Here is a 19,347-nt window from a genome sequence, read left to right on the forward strand (position 1 = left end):
AACGCCTGTGGAAACACACACTAGGGGCCTGCTGTTGCACTTGTTATTGTGCTGCTGATGTACTGACAGAACTTTAATGAGAAAAACCTGTGGCTTAATATCAAAGCAAACAGCGGCTGCACTTCTCCCACCAAATTATTTCCCTCAGGGGCCCCTGCTTTTGGCTGCGTGTGGGGGCCAGTTCCGACTCGTAAAGCATCTTCTAACAAGGCATCTTCATTCTGCTTCAGAACAGCCAGCATTGTCCTATTAGCACTCTGAAACCTGGCAGTGTGTGAGAAGAACTGCTCCAGGCCAGAGTATGCCACACACACACACACACACACACATTCACATAAGAAAAGGAAAGGGACGTTGTTCAATGTGAGGAGTCTCAGTGTGAAGTATGTGAGCAGCAATTGGTGGGCCAGAACTCCAAGCCATCAACAAGTCACTGCATCAGCACAGCCTAGTGGACTCGCTGAGGGTGAGACAGGTGGGCGGCAGTGGCTGAATTCTGTGTCATTCACATAATCGACTGTCTTAAGTCCTCTTATAAGGTTAGTCAAGGTATCTTGGATGAAAAACACTCATAATTTAGAGGGCCATTTTCCACCCTCTCACTAAACTTAAAGGGTTAGTTCACCCAAAAATGAAAATTCTGTCATTTATTACTCACGCTCATGCCGTTCCAGACCCTTAAGACCTTCGTTAATCTTCAGAACGCAAATTAAGATATTTTTGATGAAATCCGATGGCTCCGTGAGGCCTACATAAAGAGCAATGACATTTCCTCTCTCAAGATCCATAAAGGTACTAAAAACATATTTAAATCAGTTCATGTGAGTACAGTGGTTCAATATTAATATTATAAAGCGACGAGAATATTTTTGGTGTGCCAAAAAAAACAAAATAACGACTTATATAGTGATGGCCGATTTCAAAACACTGCTTCATGAAGCTTCGGAGCGTTATGAATCAACGTGTTGAATCATGATTCGGATCGCTTGACAAACTGCTGAAATCACGTGACTTTGGCGCTCCGAACCGCTGATTCGACACGCTGATTCATAACGCTCCGAAGCTTCCTGAAGCAGTGTTTTGAAATCGGCCATCACTATATAAGTCGTTATTTTGTTTTTTTTTGGCGCACCAAAAATATTCTCGTCGCTTTATAATATTAATATTGAACCACTGTACTCACATGAACTGATTTAAATATGTTTTCATTACTTTTATGGATCTTGAGAGAGGAAATGTCATTGCTGGCTATGTAGGCCTCACAGAGCCATCGGATTTCATCAAAAATATCTTAATTTGCGTTCTGAAGATTAACGAAGGTCTTAAGGGTCTGGAACAGCATGAGGGTGAGTAATAAATGACAGAATATTCATTTTGGGGTGAACTAACCCTTTAAGCTTTTTTGACTAATGTAACACTGATTTTACATACATTATGTACTGTACCTTTTTTTAAAATGAAATAAACGCAATAAATTGATCAAGTAAAGACTTTTACATGGTTACGAAACAAACAAAAATTTATTTCAAATGAATGCTGCTCTTTTGAACTTTCTATTCATCAAAGAAACCTGAAAGAATGTTTCACAGTTTCCTCAAAAAATATTTAGCAGCACAACTGGTAATAATAAGAAATGTTTCTTGAGCAGCAAATCATCATAACAGAATGAAGGATCATGTGACACTGAAGACTGGAGTAATGATGCTGAAAATTCGGCTTTGTCATCACAGGAATAAATTGTATTTTAAAATATAATAAATTAGAAAACAGATATATTTTAAATTGTAATAACAGTTCACAATATTACTGTTTTTACTGTTTTTTTGATCAAATAAATACAGCCTTGGTGAGCATAAGAGACTTCTTTTAAAACAAACTTTTGAGTGGTTGTGTATTTTGACAACTGCTGAATATACTGAATGTAAACGTGGGCAATCACTTGTTTTCATGTTTTCATATTAAACATATATTAAATAATTAAGACATTACTAACAGGTGAAGTAAATATAATTAATATATAAGCTAATATAGTGCATATATTTAGTGAAATGCTTCATTTCTCTAGTGAACTAACATGCTGTGGACACTGAATGACTTGCCTGAGGTAAATGTAATGCTGCGTGAGATGTTATTATCTCAAGCTGTTTTATTGATGTCTTTCTGCGGTTGAAACACTGGTTGAGAGATTACACATAAACATATCTATGCATAGATCGTCTGTTCTTCTTCTTCTGCACTTTTTCCTGTTGTGTCGGTTAGCAAAGAGTGTTGCATTACCGCGTGCGCCCCCTTCTGGATTGGAGTGTGGATCGCCTGTGACTGACTGTATTCGTCGTCTGACTGTATGTACAAACTGTGACGAATACATGTACCGCTACACCCCTACTACTAACAGTACTGTAGTATATTGTTCCATTTAGCTCAAAATACAAAGTAAAAGGGCCTGTTTTACATAAAAAGTCATCTTTAAACAGTGCACATGTGTGTAACTCTACCTGTGCAGCGGAACTTCTTGCCCTTGACCTGGCTGATGCGTTTGTTGGCGAGGCGGCGCGGGTGGCTGCATCGAGCTCCGCTGGTCTCAATTGGATTGTCAAACAGGTAGTCGGCCAGCCACTTCAGATGACAGTCACACATGAAGGGATTCTGAGCGAGGTGTCTGTGGAAGGCGAACATAACAATAACTCAAAACGCTTAATTAGCGTCAAGGGAGGCTGTGCAATCAAACAGTAATATCCTGTGATAACAATACGATTGCTGTGCATTCATAAACATGAACTGTTATTTTCAGTGTAAGGTTTTCATTTGTTTAGTTCACATTTATCTTGCTGCTGTTAATGGTGTTGTTGTTTTGCCGTCTACTTGGAGCTAATTAATTGCAGGGTGAATGCAGTCCCGCTCAACAGTTGCTTAGAGACTGGAGTCTCCTGGACTGAGTGTGGGTGTGAAGGATGGAGAGTTTGTGTGTGTGTGTGTTAACTCACAGTGTTTTGATGGCACGCAGAGGGGTGAACAGGCCTTTGCTGATGGTCTGAAGCTTGTTGTCATAGAGAGACAGCAGGTTGAGGTTCTGCAGGTCTTTGAAAGTGTTCACCCGAAGACAGTTGATCTTGTTGGCGTTCAGGAGCCTGGACGAGTAAACAGAAGTTTCATTAAGATGACAAGCTTTTCTCATCAGTATAAACACACTTTATCTCTGATCTAGCAAGTGGAAAAAACTAAACATTTTATTAAGCTTTGTGTTTATATTTACACTCTTAACAGACACTTTCTACAGTACAATGCACATATTGTTTAATTAACAAAACAAAACCCCCACAAATATTGTGAAATGAATACTGACACTGTCACAATGGTGAATTCATAAAATACAAAAAAAGTACACATATAAATTGAATTAAATAAATTCAATTAAAAATTAACAAAAGAACAAAAACAGCTAAACAAAAAATGGCAAAGCAATAAAGCAAAGCAAAAGAAAACAAGAAACAAAAAGCAAAACAAGCAAAGCAAATGAAAGCAAAACAAAAAGCAAAGCAAAGAACAAAACAAAATAACAAAAAAGCAAAACAAAAGAACAAAAGGGCTAAACAAAAGAAAAGCAAAAAATCAAAGTAAAAGAAAATGAAACAATGCAAAAGAAAACAAAGCAAATGAAAGCAATACAAAAAGCAAAGCAAAAAACAAAACACAAAACAAATAAGCAAAGCAAAAGGAAAAAACAAAACAAGAAACAAAAGCAAAACAAAACCAAGCAAATGAAAGCGAAACAAAAAAGCAAAGCAAAAAACAAAACACAAGACAGAACAAAAAAGCAAACAAAACAAAGTAAAGCAAATGAAAGCAAAACAAGGAACAAAACTAAATACAAAAGCTAAACAAAAGAACAAATAGGCTATAAACAAAAGAAAAGCAAAAAAGCAAAGCAAGATGAAACAAAAACGAAACAATGCAAAACAAAGCAAATAAAAGCAAAGCTAAAAACAAAACACAAAACAAAAAAGCAAAGCAAAAGAAAACAAAATGAAAAACAAAAAGCAAAACAAAAGCAAGCAAATGAAAGCAAAACAAAAATCAACGTAAAAAACCCCAAAAACGTAAATACCTAAGTTGCTGTAAATCTGTCATTGTGTTATGTATGCTGTTCTTGATGACTGATGGTTATTTATTGCATATTACAGAAGGCTGTGATGCAAACTGTAAAGTGTCCATGGACTGAGCTGAGCACGTGTGGCTGTTACACAGGTCTCAGTCACCATACAAACACTCTTTCAGTGCAGTCCCTGAGTCCAAGCGCATGTTTCCTACAGGTACTTCACGAAAGACTTAAGAGACAATAAAGACTTTTTATTTTCTCTTTGCCTGACTGAGCGGAAAGTGTTGCTCTCTCTGCATGGTTTTATGTTTTGCTTCAGAGCCTCTAGCAGAGAGCATGATGGTTACAGTAAATTCAGTAATCTGCCCTGCATCAGTCGAGCAGTGTATAGATTTCACTGTGCCGCAACAGGAATAACAATCACGGTGTGGGATCCACAAAGTGCTCAAAGCTGTGTGACTCGATGTAAGTATCAGAAACGCATTCAAATCTATAGCTGTAATTTACTTGGTTCACAGATCGCAAATTTTAACAAAACTACAGTGAATGTGTTGTCGATGAATTGCCGGAGTTGCAGCCATCACTCCTGTCGTGTCACGCGCTCCTCGCCGACTTCCAGCCGTCTTCACGTCTTTCCTGTTCAGGCCGCCTGACAATTGACTAACGCAGTCATGTGCTTAATTACTGAAAGCCATTGTAATGAGGTTTTGTCTTGGAGCAAACGCATGCATCGTTAGTCAACTCACAGGGTGAACTAATTAGGTTTGAGTATCTCAAACACCAAAGAAAATAAAAAAGCTTGAATAAAACCATATACAACAGAAAAAAACACAGGAACACTAAAATAGCGAAATAGCTGGAATACCCTGAGGTGCTCCTTTGAAAGGGTCTTATTAAGAAAATCCATTAAGGATGAAGAACTCTAATTGCTGAAAACACAGATAATTTGTGTCATTATGGCAGTTCACAGTGAAAACATGGGTCGGGCCGCTCCAGTAAAACTATGGCGTTTCAGAAGCATAATAACAGGTGATGTGAGCTTATTTTTGTGCCTGCGGCAGCAGTGTGTACGTTAAGAAAAGCAGAAGCCATCAGAATTTTCCCCAAATCATTAGAATAAGCTGAAACAGGCCCATTAGAGCCAACAGATTCACCTCAATTTGGACCATTAAATGCAGGAATTATGTCTGAGCAATGTTTCCGTGTCTACACAAATATAAGTAGGTGTGAGGGACATGTTTAGCAATCAAGTCCAATTTACATACTAATGATGTCGAGAGTGTTCCCCCATGAGGAAGTGAGAATAAACTTGATGCTCCTTTCAGCCAAAACAGTACATGCTCTCCTCTCTTCTTTTACTGCTTTACTTCCTTTTATGAGGAAACGGAGGGAAATGTTCTGCCTCCTATAAACCAATGAGTCCAAATGCTTCACTAAACGTATTGTAAAGCATGATGTAAAATGAATAAGAAATATTGGTCACACTTTAGATTAGGTTCCAATTCTTATTATTAACTAACTATTAACAACAACTTTCCTATTTGAAAAAAGAAAAATCTAATTGTTATGGTGCTAAGATTGTATAATATTAACTGTATTTAAAAAAAATGTTCACTATTGATCAGAAGTTTGGGGCAGGTAAAATATTTTAATGTTTATAAAAGAAGTCTCTTATGCTCACCAAGACTGCATTTATTTGATCAAAAATACAGTTTATTTGAAAAAACAAAACAAACAAACAAACAAACAAAAAAACCCAGTAATATTGTGAAATATTATTATAAACTGTTTTCTATTTTAATATATTTTAAAATGTAATTTATTCCTGTGATCAAAGCTGAATTTTCAGCATCATTACTCCAGTCTTCAGTGTCACATGATCCTTCAGAAATCATCCTAATATGATGATTTGCTGCTCAAGAAACATTTATGATTATTATCAATGTTGAAAACAGTTTATTTCTGGATTGTTTGATGAATTTTTGATGAAAGTCCTTAAAGGATTAGTTCACTTCAGAATTAAAATTTCCTGATAATTTACTCACCCCCACGTCATCCAAGATGTTTATGTCTTTCTTTCTTCAGTCGAAAAGAAATTAAGGTTTTTGAGGAAAACATTCCAGGATTTTTCTCCATATAGTGGACTTCAACAGTTACCAATGGGTTGAAGGTCCAAATTGCAGTTCTGCCTACGTCACGCGTGACCTTTCTAACGAGATTACGTAATGCGTGGCGCATCACAGAGCAGTGCAAGATGAGCATTTGTGCTTAAAAAGTGTTTATTTTTTTATTTTTTGAAAATGACCGATCGTTTCGCTAGATAAGACCCTTATTTCTCATCTGGGATCGTGTAGAGCTCTTTGAAGCTGCACTGAAACTGACATTTGGACCTTCAACCCGTTCAACCCCAGTGAAGTCCACTATATGGAGAAAAATCCTGGAATGTTTTCCTCAAAAACCTTCATTTCTTTTCGACTGAAGAAAGAAAGACATAAACATCTTGGATGACATGAGGGTGAGTAAATTATCAGGAAATTTTAATTCAGAAGTGAACTAATCCTTTAAGAGCATTTATTGGGAATATAAATCTTTTGTAACAATGTAAAAGATTTTACTTTCACTTTTGATGAATTTAATGCACCCTCGCTGTATATTAATTTCTCTACACTTGGCGAATAAAGTTCATTCTGATTCTGATTCAGATTTTTTTATGGGAACTTTCCACAGACATAGTGATTTTTATTTAGTACAAACTGTATAGTCTATCCCCTAACCCAAACCTACCCATTACAGAAAAAAAAATATCCATAAGGTCAAAAAAAGACTGGTATTATTATCCTTGTGGGGACATTTTGTCCCCGTGACGCAAGGTTTACCAGGACCACACACACACACACACACACACACAGAGGATATTATCTTCTTGACATTGAAGGTTATTGTGTCACAAATGCAGCACTCACAGCAGTTGGAGGGAGACCAGGCCATCAAACAGTCCCTTTGGGATCTCTGCGATTTTATTTCCGTACAGGACCCTATGGACAAACACAGTTACAATGCAAACAGAGAGCAATGAATCAACCCACAGTGTCTCAATATGTGTAACCCATGTGCAACTCATCAAGCATGTATGTATGGGCTTTCATGTTTTAAAAAAGGAGGCAAAATTGTAAAAAGAATCATCAAATGTGGTTCATAGAACTCAACCTCAAAGTCTTCAGATACAATATAGCTGTATGAGAGAAACAGACTGAAATTTGACAGTCAGAAAATCAATTTTTCTAATAATTTTTATCCGTATAGTATGTGACTTGTGAGTTTAATCATAGAGCCAGATCAGTCTAATTGATAAACAAATCACTCAGGTTGCTTTTGAGAACCACTGAAAAGATCTGATTAAGAACAAATATATTTAATTATTAAATTATTTTAAAAATCACATATTAATACCTCTCTTATCAACATGCCATGCAGATGTCTCAATGAATCAAATTCCGGTCTGTTCCTGACACAAAGCATGAATCATAAAGAACATTTATATGATAATTTATGGTGTTTCTGTGTCCTTTTGAAGTTTGTAATTGTATTTTGTGTTTCACAGAACAAAGAATAAGTTGAGTTCATATAAGCTCTGAAGGACGTTCACTTTTGGCTGAACTATTTCTCTAATTTCCAAGCAAATGTGTGGTTGTGTGTTTACGACATCCTCTTTGCTTTATTCCTATTCCCCGAGAGACTGCAGCCCATCTTCCTCCCCTCAGCGTCTCTTTAATCACGCGGCATGTGTAAATGAGCTCTGTCTCATGTACAGCTGTGTGGGCCGGACGGAGGGAAATAGATCTGACCAAATTAATATGCGCACACTGAGTCTTCTGTCTCTTTCTGACTTGTTGAGGTGATTTAAATGAAAGTCCTCCCTTGTGTTCATGCTGCTGCAGATGTCAGTAAACACACACACACACACACACAGTGAAAGACACACGCAGGCAGACAGTGGGGTGTCTCGTCTCCACTCTGTCAGCTGATTTATTCGACACCTGTCCTTTCACCTGACTGTCTACATTTACACACGCCTATTATCTATGTAAATGTATTGCTATGCAGCTCAGCTGTATGAATTTTAATATGTTGTGTCATTTTGTGTGAGAAACACTTACAGTGAAGTGAGCGAGCGCAGGCCACTAAACGCATCTTCCGCAATCTCGGATATCTGATTCTTGCTCAGGTCTCTGTAATAACATAAAACACACAAATAGAGATAATACAGTTGACTGTTAGACCAACAAAGGGATGGTTTGCACATTTGTCTGACAGGATGTCGATACTCTATAAATACCCAGCAAACTCAATACTGAGGGGAAAAGAACATAAGAAACTATCTGATGGCCATCATTAGCATTTAAAAATTGGAAACCATTTACTTCTTCTCACATATAAAGCTATCACATGATTTGGAATACAGCAATTTAGCTGTGTGGACCAGTTACAATGACATGAGGGTGATTAACTAATGATTTGTCTTCTGTCATGTATACTAGATATCAGCGTTTCTCAATTTTGGGTTGTTGAGGTAGAGATTAACTCCACAATGATTCCAAGAGAAGTGGTTGTCAAAAACTGTACACAAATTCATTTTTTTCTCAGGTGTGTTTCTCTCACAAATCTGAGCTCTTCATGTCAAGGAATGACAACCAAAGCAGAGGTGAGAAGTTCTCATTAAATATCTGAATTTGTGTCTAAAATACAGATTTTCTTGAGCAGGATGACATTCCTCTGGAAACTGTTGTGCATGTTATGAACTTTTCTATTATTTTTTTTCTAAGTGGCTGACAGGAGATCACTTGCAGCAAGTATAGAGTTCATACATAGGGTAAAAAAGTATAAAAGGACAAAGTGTGTATATCTCTAGATCTGTCAAAAGAAGAAATGTTCAGCTGATTTTAAAGTGATTTTTGGATGTACGCTATCATTCAAAAGTTTAGGGTCGATAAGATTTTTTTAAATGTTTTTGAAAGAAGTCTCACCAAGGCTGCCTTTATTCAGTCATAAATACAGTAATACTGTGAAATAGTCATACAATTTAAAATATTGTTATTACTGCTGTTGTTATTGCTGCTGCTGCTATTATTATTACTTCTGCTGCTGTTATTGCTGCTGCTGCTGCTATTATTACTGCTGCTACTACTATTATTACTTCTGCTGCTGTTATTGCTGCTGCTACTACTATTATTACTGCTGCTGCTGTTAGTGCTGCTACTGCTATTGCTGCTACTGCTCTGTTATTGCTGCTGCTACTACTACTATTACTGCTGCTGCTGCTGTTATTGCTTCTGCTACTATTATTACTGCTGCTTCTGTTATTGCTGCTGCTGCCACTATTATTACTGCTTCTACTATTATTACTGCTGCTTCTGTTATTGCTGCTGATATTATTACTGCTGCTTCTGTTATTGCTGCTGCTGCTGTTATTACTGCTACTTCTGTTATTGCTGCTGCTGCCGCTGCTACTATTATTACTGCTGCTGCTGCTGCTGTTATTGCTGCTGCTGCTATTACTGCTGCTACTATTATTACTGCTACTGCTGTTATTGCTGCTGCTGATGTTATTACTGTTGCTGCTGTTATTACTGCTACTTCTGTTATTGCTGCTGCTGCTGCTACTATTATTACTGCTGCTGCTGTTATTGCTGCTGCTGCTGCTGCTACTATTATTACTGCTGCTGCTGCTGCTGTTATTGCTGCTGCTGCTGCTATTACTGCTGATACTATTATTACTGCTACTGCTGTTATTGCTGCTGCTGCTGCTACTATTATTACTTCTGCTGCTGCTGCTGTTATTGCTGCTGCTGCTGCTATTACTGCTGATACTATTATTACTGCTGCTGCTGTTATTGCTGCTGCTGCTGCTACTATTATTACTGCTGCTGCTGCTGCTGTTATTGCTGCTGCTGCTGCTATTACTGCTGATACTATTATTACTGCTACTGCTGTTATTGCTGCTGCTGATGTTATTACTGTTGCTGCTGTTATTGCTGATTCTACTATTATTATTGCTGCTACTATTATTATTGCTGCTGCTGCTGCTGTTATTGCTGCTGCTGCTACTATTATTACTGCTGCTTCTGTTATTACTGCTGCTGCTACTGTTATTGTTGCTGCTGCTGCTGCTATTACTGCTGCTGCAGTTATTGCTGCTACTATTATTACTGCTGTTTCTGTGTCCTTTTGAAGTTTAATTGTATTTTGTGTTTCACCGAACAAAGAATGAGTTCATATAAGCTCTGCTGCTGTTATTGCTGCTACTATTATTACTGCTGCTGTTATTGCTGCTGCTGCAGAGCAAGTACGGGACTTTCTATTGCCAATACATACATGACATGCTGCTGTGAGCAAGTAAGACATGCTGCTGCTGTACAATAGCATACATGGTTTACCCGTAGCAGATCTATACAGGTGGAGCTGGGGAAGGAGGAGGGTTTCTGAAAGCATGCTGCACTGCTAAGGCAAATGCCAACCAAGTATTTGAAGGTTGAGCAGCGAGCTCATTGGCTACTGATACAGCAGGAACCAATCAGCTGTGCCCTATAAAGAATGATGTGATTGCATGCAGGTTGAGTTAAAGACCTATCAGCCTGCACCAAGTAGAGTTTGTATTTGTTTGTGTTGTTGTGTGAGGAAGATCTTACATTCTCTTTAGCTTCTTGTATGTAGAGAACGCTCCTGCTGGGATGCTCTTAATCATGTTCTGCTCCAGACGGCTACACAGGAACAGATGGATACGTTTTGTTATACAACACTGACTTTTCCATTACACTAGCAATTGTACATAATAAAATTACAAAACAAATATGGCACAGCATAGAAAAGAAAACAATGTAATATTCCTGTAGGTGTTTCACAAATGTACATGTACATATTACATTTATTCCCCTCAACACAGATCTGTTGGTAATTCATTTCTCAGAGTCTGAGAGCATGTGTAGGTGTCTTAAAGGCCCACTTTTAAAAAATAAACATTCCAATTAAAATAAAAAAGCCTGATTTTAAGTTCAACAAATAACTTTAGTTCATGTAACCATCTATATACTCATGCTGTAAAAAAACATAACCCGATCTGAACAACCTAATGCATTCTTATTTAGAATAATTTCATTTATCTACTATTAATCATTTCTGCTTTTATTATTTTAAATCACTCTAGAACCACAGAGCAAGAACCCGATTCAGTGAAAATTGTTTTTGCTTTGTTGAACATAAAGTGCCTTAAAAGAGTCTTTCATTGAAGAACCTTTCATTTTTGAGAGTCTTGCTGGTGCTTAATGCTCCTTCAGGAGGTCTACAGAGAAAGCTATCTAATGCTTTATGGCAGCCTGTACATTAAGTGTTCAATTTGTGTTTTGGCTCACTGGGATAAGAGTGCACCGAAAACAAGTCCCTGAGAAATAAGCGCAGCTCTACTGCATGCTCCAGGTTATACATCATTTCATTAGCCCAATTTGTTTTTGGCCATGGGCTCGTTTGGGCTAATGTGTCCTAGCCTGCATATCCATTTATTATGCAAAGGTCATACACTATTGACATAACAACGACGGCGAGGAACAGCACATATCAGGGCAATTACCTACCTGTCCTTTAGTGCAAACAAGGATCTCTGAATCAATATGGATACCAAATACCTTGACCAAGACGATTTGGACGTTGTCGAAAGCATGAGAACATTCAATCAGCCTTAGGCAAGACAGCCAAAGCCACTTGTGTTTTCTTTGTAACAGTATGCATATGTGTAAGCATTCTGCTGCATCGCTATATGATCATTAAACACAACATCCCAGCCTATTCATACAATGGAAATGCCGGACTTGCAAATTTCCCATGCACAACCAAAACGTCCTTGTTTTTTGGAGGATACCGCAAAACCTCTTTTGGATGTTCTCTTGTATTTGAAGGACATTGAATACAGAAGTAGTTGGAACAACAACAAGGTCAGATGTTTTAAATGGCAGTACTGTATGAATTACATTAATTTGATTGCTTTTTACTCAGAAAGCTAAGATTAATATGCTAACATTAACATTACACAAGCTAACATAGACAGCGCAATACTGGAAAGGTCATTTAAAAAAGTTAATAGGCAGAAAAATTGACAATAACATTAATCTAATAGCTGCTTTAAAAAAAAAAAAAAACTCTCATAAAAAGTAACCAAATCACATTAAAAGCCACAGTCATCAAAGACAACGAAGGCTTTAGAGAATATCCTTCTAAATGAGGTTAAAATGAATATTCGCAAGAGCGACGTTTCCTTGCAAGACTGTGTAGAAATTTGGGGTACTAAAATAACTTCTTTCTACAATATTGGCAGAGAACCAACTCAATTCCAGGTCCTGATTAAAACGCACATCTTGGTGAGGTATTAATGTAAATGTGATGTGAAACAGTTTTATTAAGTCAATGTATATTATATGCAGTGCAAATGCAACCTAACTGCTGACTATTATGTTGTAAATATTAATTGAACAACATTATTAACAAGAAAGTGAGAAAACCACTCACTGTTCCTAGCTCTTTGCTCTTTATTTTATTTCTAACCATTTACTTGAATAGTAACTTGTAACAGCTAATAATGGGGTGCACTCATTAGCATATTGACTTTTGCTGTTGTAAAATGTCATGCAAATTGGTATCAACTACTAAAGTCTTGGTATAAGAGTACTTATGAAGTATATACTATGCCAATTTCACATCATATCACAGACAACTTTGGTTAAGCACTGCTTGAATCTGCTGATAAGACACTCTGCTTTCCTGGACATTAGATCGGGCTCATTATAACTAGTCTCATTTTGATCCTTGACTGGTTATCTACAGTACTTGCCTAAACCCAGCAGACAGGCTGGTAGACCTCCAGTAGCACTGAGCAAGATCTATCTGCAACTGCGGCACGGCGTTAACGCACTCGCTAATGAGGCTGCTACACCGCACTGCTAATGGCCTTTGTTATATGACAAGAGGAAGGCGGCAGATCACTGCACAGACAATACCAGTGGTAAGCACTTATCACACTGGCAGATTTTACACAAATAGAGAAAGGAAATGATTTTAAGGAGTGGAATCCATACATTTCCACAATTCCTTCAGGCAGGTTGGCAGGAATCTCCGTCAGGCCTTTTCTACGGCAGTCTACGATGTTGTTGTTGCAGGTGCAGTCGGCAGGGCAGACGGACACCTGGGGAGTACATGACCTTGGCTCCGACTGAGTAGGACCTGAGGCGGAGAAAAAGATGGAAAAATAACATATCAGGAGGAAAATTGACTAAAGACAACAAGGTTTAATGACACAAGAGATCACGGGGAACATTAACACCACTTTGAGTCAAATATGAATAGAAACACGTGGTTTCTGATAGTAGTTATAACTGTCATGTAGCTTCCATTCAGGACTATGAATTTTAGCATTAGTTCAAATAACAGCATGACTCGAGACGGGTGAAAATAGCTTTCAATACAGTACATAATCAGCAAGAACAGGCTCCCTGTTGTTTTATTGTCTTTCTTTGCAGCTTAATTAAGCAACGCTTTTTCTTGCAGCGTGTTTTGTGTTTGTGTTGGAGTAAATTCATCAGTTGATTAATCAGAGGGGGAGGAAAAGGGGGCTTAATTAACAAGAACTGAACGTGAACTTTTTCACCAATGAAACCCAAAGGTCCATTAAGATACAGAATGTATCGAGTGGCTTTATAAAACAAGCCCTCAGTGGTTACTTGTAATAAATAGACAATATTTGCACATTAATTGATATTAGTAAATTATTTTTGTATAGAAAATGAACCCTATTTAAAGACCATTAAGATGTATGATTTATTTAAGTAAAATTATTCTCATGACAAATGTAACACTTATCCTATTACTGTCAGTACTATAATGTGAAAAAAATTGAATATATGTCATGGCAGAATTTGTTGGATTGAATGCAAAAAACAAAACGCAAAAATACGGTCCTTAATTTTCTTGCAAAATATGATAAATATAGTCTATAATAATAGAAATATAATAGTAAAATTTCTCTTTTTTTGTAGTTATAAGATTTACCTAGACAGACGTGGAAACTGAAATTAGAGTTAAGAGACAAAAGAAGGACATTCTGAAAGACAAAGTAAATTCTGTGCCATACCTGTGCACACAAATTCTCTCTTTTGAACATCAGGGACATTGAGACCTCTCATATGGGCGGGGGCCATGCACTGTGTGAAAGGGGCCAGCCCCCTTCTCTGCCGCAGCCAATCAGAGAGCCAGGACAGGTGGCAGTCGCAGTGCAGGTTGTTGGAGTGCAGGCGACTGGAGAGAGAGAGAGAGAGAGAGAGAGAATAATGAGGGACAGATAGTGAGACAGTATCGAATAAAGGTCAGAGGAGGTTTGTATGTTTAGCATGAATACTGGAGTGGATGATTCCGGAGAAATGTCGGGAAATAGCTCTTTGAAGACAAAATCAGAAGAGAAATGTTTACCACACACTTCATGTCATATTCCATCTGTGATGTGGCATTTAAATGCAAAAGAGGAAGGAAACAGCTGCTGAGATCAAGTAAGTATTCATAGGGAGAATCTCTATAAAGTTTCGGTAATGCAGACCCGGAATAACACATCAGAATTAAAGTGACAATATTGTCCAGATGATAGTACCATCTCCACCGAGACCACAGGAAACCACTCGCAAATCCCCAGAGCATGCGCCCTCGTTTCATCAAGGTCTTCAACAATATGGCACAATTCCCAATAACATCTTTCACATCTTAATATAAATCTCTCAAGGGCCATTACATGAAGGGGACGAGAGACACAGTTCAAAGAAAAAGTGGTGTCAGCAAATCAAAAGGCGCAGCTATATCGGTCACCACTGTCTGTAAATGAAATAACAGGCTGAATCCAGTTAGGGGGACAAAAACCTGCTCATTGACAATTTCAGCATGGGGGCGACGGTTTTAATAGAGCTTTTCCCATTACAAATCCAGTATCTGGCCCCCTGTCTTTGCGGATTAATTACAGATGAGTGGGATTACAGAGATGGATGACATGGGGAGAAGGAGCCTCGGCTGCTTCAGCTACGCATGGGATGAGCCGAGGACGGACACAATGGGGCAGCTCTACATGCACACACACCCTATCGACCGTGATACACGGAAAATGACTACTTGCCTAGCGGTGGGAGTGCTTTTCATTTGTCTGAGTTATTGAATGGCAAGCATCATGCGGTGATATCATTTGATCTAATTGAATGCACAAAGATAGTACGTCTGTAGAAGGGGATGCGAGGTGGAGGTGGTGGGGGAAAGGTGAGGTGAACTGGACTATTTCATCAGAAACCTGGAGCCAAACCACCATCCTACTAAATGGATTACCAGCATCTCTAAACATTTGATTTAATAAGTTGTTTTTACGAGCAACAAATTCAATACAGATATATCAGGGATATTAGAGACAGAAAATTCAATCCAAAGGAACTGGGTAGCAACCAAAGCCTCGCTGTGGATAATTCAATACTGCCCAGGGAGCAACGCGCCTGGCCATCCGAGCATCAGCAAATTCAATCCCGCATGAGGGGGCTGGCCTGTCTGATGGGCTGACTGATGGGAGGGAGGCCAGACTGCTCGGCTGTGGAGCTTGAGCTCCAGGGAGAAGGCTCGGCGGCCATGACGGAGGAAGGAGGAGATATAGATAGAAAAAGAAATGACTGATTGAAGGAGGAATCTCCGAACATGTGTGCCAGGGTCACAATAACACTAAAACCTTGTATTTCAGACAGAGATTCAAGCTCCTAGAAGCCCCAAAATGAAACTAGTGCTTACTCTTGACATATTTCTTTATTTATGTACTAGACCCAAAGTTTAAAGAAGAACGACCACACTCGAATAACAACAAAAGCATCTCTGAGTCACGTTAATATCAGGTCGGCCACAGCAGGGAATGATTCATGCGAAATTCGAGGACTGTGTAATTATTTATATCAATTGTGGTTTGGGTCCGACTTCGTAACACAGGCATCTGTGTATTACAGCCATCTCAAAATGTTCAACCAAGACAATGTCTGCTGCACAAACAGACCACCGATCTGATAACTGGTGCAGCGTCACCACAGAGCCTGGAAAGGGGCTCCAGTCAAGCAGCAAATCCTCAAAAAAGAGTTGTAGTATTAACGTCACTAAATGTAGACAGTATATAAATGTCTGATTGTGTAGCATTCGTAGTAATCAGGGCTCGACATTAACATTTGTCAAATGCGGGTGGATTTCAGCAGTGGCATGTAATGCAGTCACTCCTACTGTGTAGCCATTTCTGCGGGTTGAATTTAATATATTTCATTTGTAGTCTTTTAAAAATGCATCTGAAATAATAAACTAAGTGCAATGCAGAGTTGTCATAAATATCGATTTTTCGATACATATCGATACTTAAATATCTGAAACGGATACTCATTTTCCACAGAATAGATACACGATACCAGCTGCGCTTTCTCTCTCTCTCATCTCTCAGACAGCGAGTTGACACACAAACCCGCCTCGTTTCATTTGCTCCGGATGAATATTGTTAGTGTTTCAGGGCTTGAAATTTGGCATGGGATTGCGCATATTGCCCATAATTTTACTCATTCCCGCAGATTTTGTGCTCACACCCAAAGTGTGCACACATAAAGCCGCCTCTCAGTACTAAACTGAGTTCTTTGTCACTGCTTATTGCGCTAAAACAGTCAAATACACACAAAATAATGCTGGTGTTGGCGAGTATTCACATAAACACAGTTAAGTTTGAAGTGAAAGTAAACAGTTGAGAAATAAAACGCATGTGTAATGGATCCGTGCGTCAGGTCTTAAAGTGACAGCAGCCTAATATACCTGCTGCCAAATTATGAGATAGTATTAAAAATACCTATATGGCAGTTGTTGCCCAAGGTATCGATGTCAAAATTGTGGCCAGTGAAAATGCTGAGTGGCTAGTAACTTTGGAAAACCACAGAGGCTGGTGAGCAAAAAAGTTAACGTCAAGGTAGTAATACCATGAAGTGGACAAAAAGCTCCTCAGTACTCACAGTGTCCGCAGCTTGGGCATGTGGTTGAAGCTTGACAGTGGGATGAGGGTGATGTTGTTGTTGTTGAGAGTGCTAGAAAGAAAAAAGAGAGAGAACAAATGTTAGAAAAAGGCATTTATTTCATTTTATAGAGTAAGTAAAAAGACTAGCGAGTGACTCCAGATAACATTTGACAATAAAGACCAGATCATGTGCCTTAGAGTAAAAAATTAAAAGGGAATTAGTTAGATACATTTTAAAATAAGAAAGTCACACTGTGAGTAGTGTGTGTTCACATAAGTGTATTGGGCTGCAAAAGCATGATATCATCGATGATGTGCACAGTTGTAATTATGGACGGCAGACCTCTCTGTTTCCTGTCATACCAGCCACAGTTCTGATTAGCGCTACTTAGCTGACCTAATCTTGTAATCAATCCATCCCACCCCATAACCCCCAAACCTATCACACACATGCAGAACACACAGCCTCCTGTACCTCCACCTCTTGGAAAATGGTCTGGAATTTCTCAATTTAGGATTTTAATGGCTCCTGCTTGGTGGGGAGAAACTGCTGAATCCCGCCGACTACGCCAAGTCAGTTTACAGCTCGGGGTTTGGGGTCTGAGTGTTTCTTCTAATGAAAGGTTTAATGACAGCCAGTTTTGGAGTGAATTCTCTAAAGGCCCCTCTTGGGCTTACAGTGAATCCATGATTTACATTGTACATTTATGCATTTGGCAGACGCTTTTATCTAAAGTGACTTACATTGCATGCATTCAATTTATGCATTACCTTGAAATTGAACCCATGAACTATTTGCTAGCGCCATGCTCTACTGTTTGAGCTACTGGAAAACAAATACTCCCAATGATTTTGGCTTTAATCTCATTGCCTATTAACTTATCAGACCAGCTGCTGGTCTTGCTTTTTATTCAAGGCCAGGTAGTTCAGTCTAAACACTGTGGTGAACAAACAAGCTATTTACATTATTTACCATTTGAGTGATCAGACTTACAATTTCGACCAATGGAAATTTTTCCCAGCCCATGTCCAATTTTTTGAAAGTGGGTACTATAAAACTGCACAAATAAGAGGAAAACTAATCCCTCTAAAATATAACATTCTTGTGGGACTTTAAATGATATCTGAATATTGATTTTGGCTCTGATCTGTGGTGGAACACTTTATTATGAGTGAGGGAAAGAAGAAAACTAACTAAATGGAATGGAAAATTATTGTTATTCTACACAGACACACAGAAAATTCCACACAAATTACACACAGGGTGAAGGAATCACCCTCGCGAGGAGTTGACCAAATCCGCACCAGAAAGCGATCCTCTTGTCAAGGCCACTGAGGTTTTTATCGCTGTTCTCTGCTGCTCTATAGAGATGTAAATAGAAGAAGCTCTGGGCAAGCCTAAGGGAGGAACGCCCTGGTAAAAGCCTGTAATACCAAACCATCACCAAGGGAAAAAGCAATTTGCCCAGGAAGGACTCAGTCCTATCTGTAAAACCTTCACTCTCTTCTGGGAGCATCCTCCAAAGTTAGGTGATGTAAGTTAAGAAAAGAACAAAAAATGAAGACAAGACTGAGAACTGAAGGAGGACTGTTAAAGAGGGAAGAGGATCCACAGAGAGCGCCGAACAGCTTGTGCTTGCTGTGGTAGTGCTCACTCGCTCATTCATATTTCAGCCGTCCGGTTTCCAGGATTAGAAGCCCTGAGTAAAAATAATCTCATATAGATTTCATTCATGCAATCGTAATTTGAAAAAGCTGGAGTGGGCGTCGCAGTCACGTTAAGTCAGCTTAAACCTGACATGTTCCAATGACCTTCGGTGTCTCAGCGATTAGACTGCACCTGTTAATATGGACATGACTGGCTCGAGTTAAGCTTTACTATGAAAAAACAATGAACACTAGACCAAGGGCCTTAAAGTAGAGCCCATCGTAGAAATAGAAGACTGTCAGTCTTCCCTATATCCAGCCCTCTGCACTGCAGAGGGCCGCCCACTGCTGCAGCGTGGGATCTCAGCAAATAACAGCGCAGCATGAGCGACTCTTGCTAAAGCCACTTGTGATAATTGAAGATCACCTTGAGTCTTTAAAATTCCTTTGTCTTCATCGCCAGCAATATTAAGTCATTCCGCCTGTGTCGCCTTGTAGTTGACCATAAATCAAAAATGTG

At 38.7% G+C, this 19,347-nt stretch overlaps 1 protein-coding gene across 1 annotated transcript in view; it reads right to left on the minus strand.

Annotated features, from left to right (window-relative positions):
* slit3 (slit homolog 3 (Drosophila)) overlaps positions 1-19,347 on the minus strand; it is a 200,548-nt gene that overhangs the window by 55,784 nt on the left and 125,417 nt on the right. The window contains 8 exon segments of the mRNA XM_051860278.1: positions 2,496-2,659; positions 2,985-3,128; positions 7,060-7,131; positions 8,254-8,325; positions 10,783-10,854; positions 13,216-13,360; positions 14,268-14,431; positions 17,179-17,250. Of these exon segments, the coding sequence (XP_051716238.1) occupies positions 2,496-2,659; positions 2,985-3,128; positions 7,060-7,131; positions 8,254-8,325; positions 10,783-10,854; positions 13,216-13,360; positions 14,268-14,431; positions 17,179-17,250 (905 nt within the window).

Source organism: Ctenopharyngodon idella, chromosome 14, assembly GCF_019924925.1.
Source record: "Ctenopharyngodon idella isolate HZGC_01 chromosome 14, HZGC01, whole genome shotgun sequence".
NCBI lineage: Eukaryota > Metazoa > Chordata > Actinopteri > Cypriniformes > Xenocyprididae > Ctenopharyngodon > Ctenopharyngodon idella.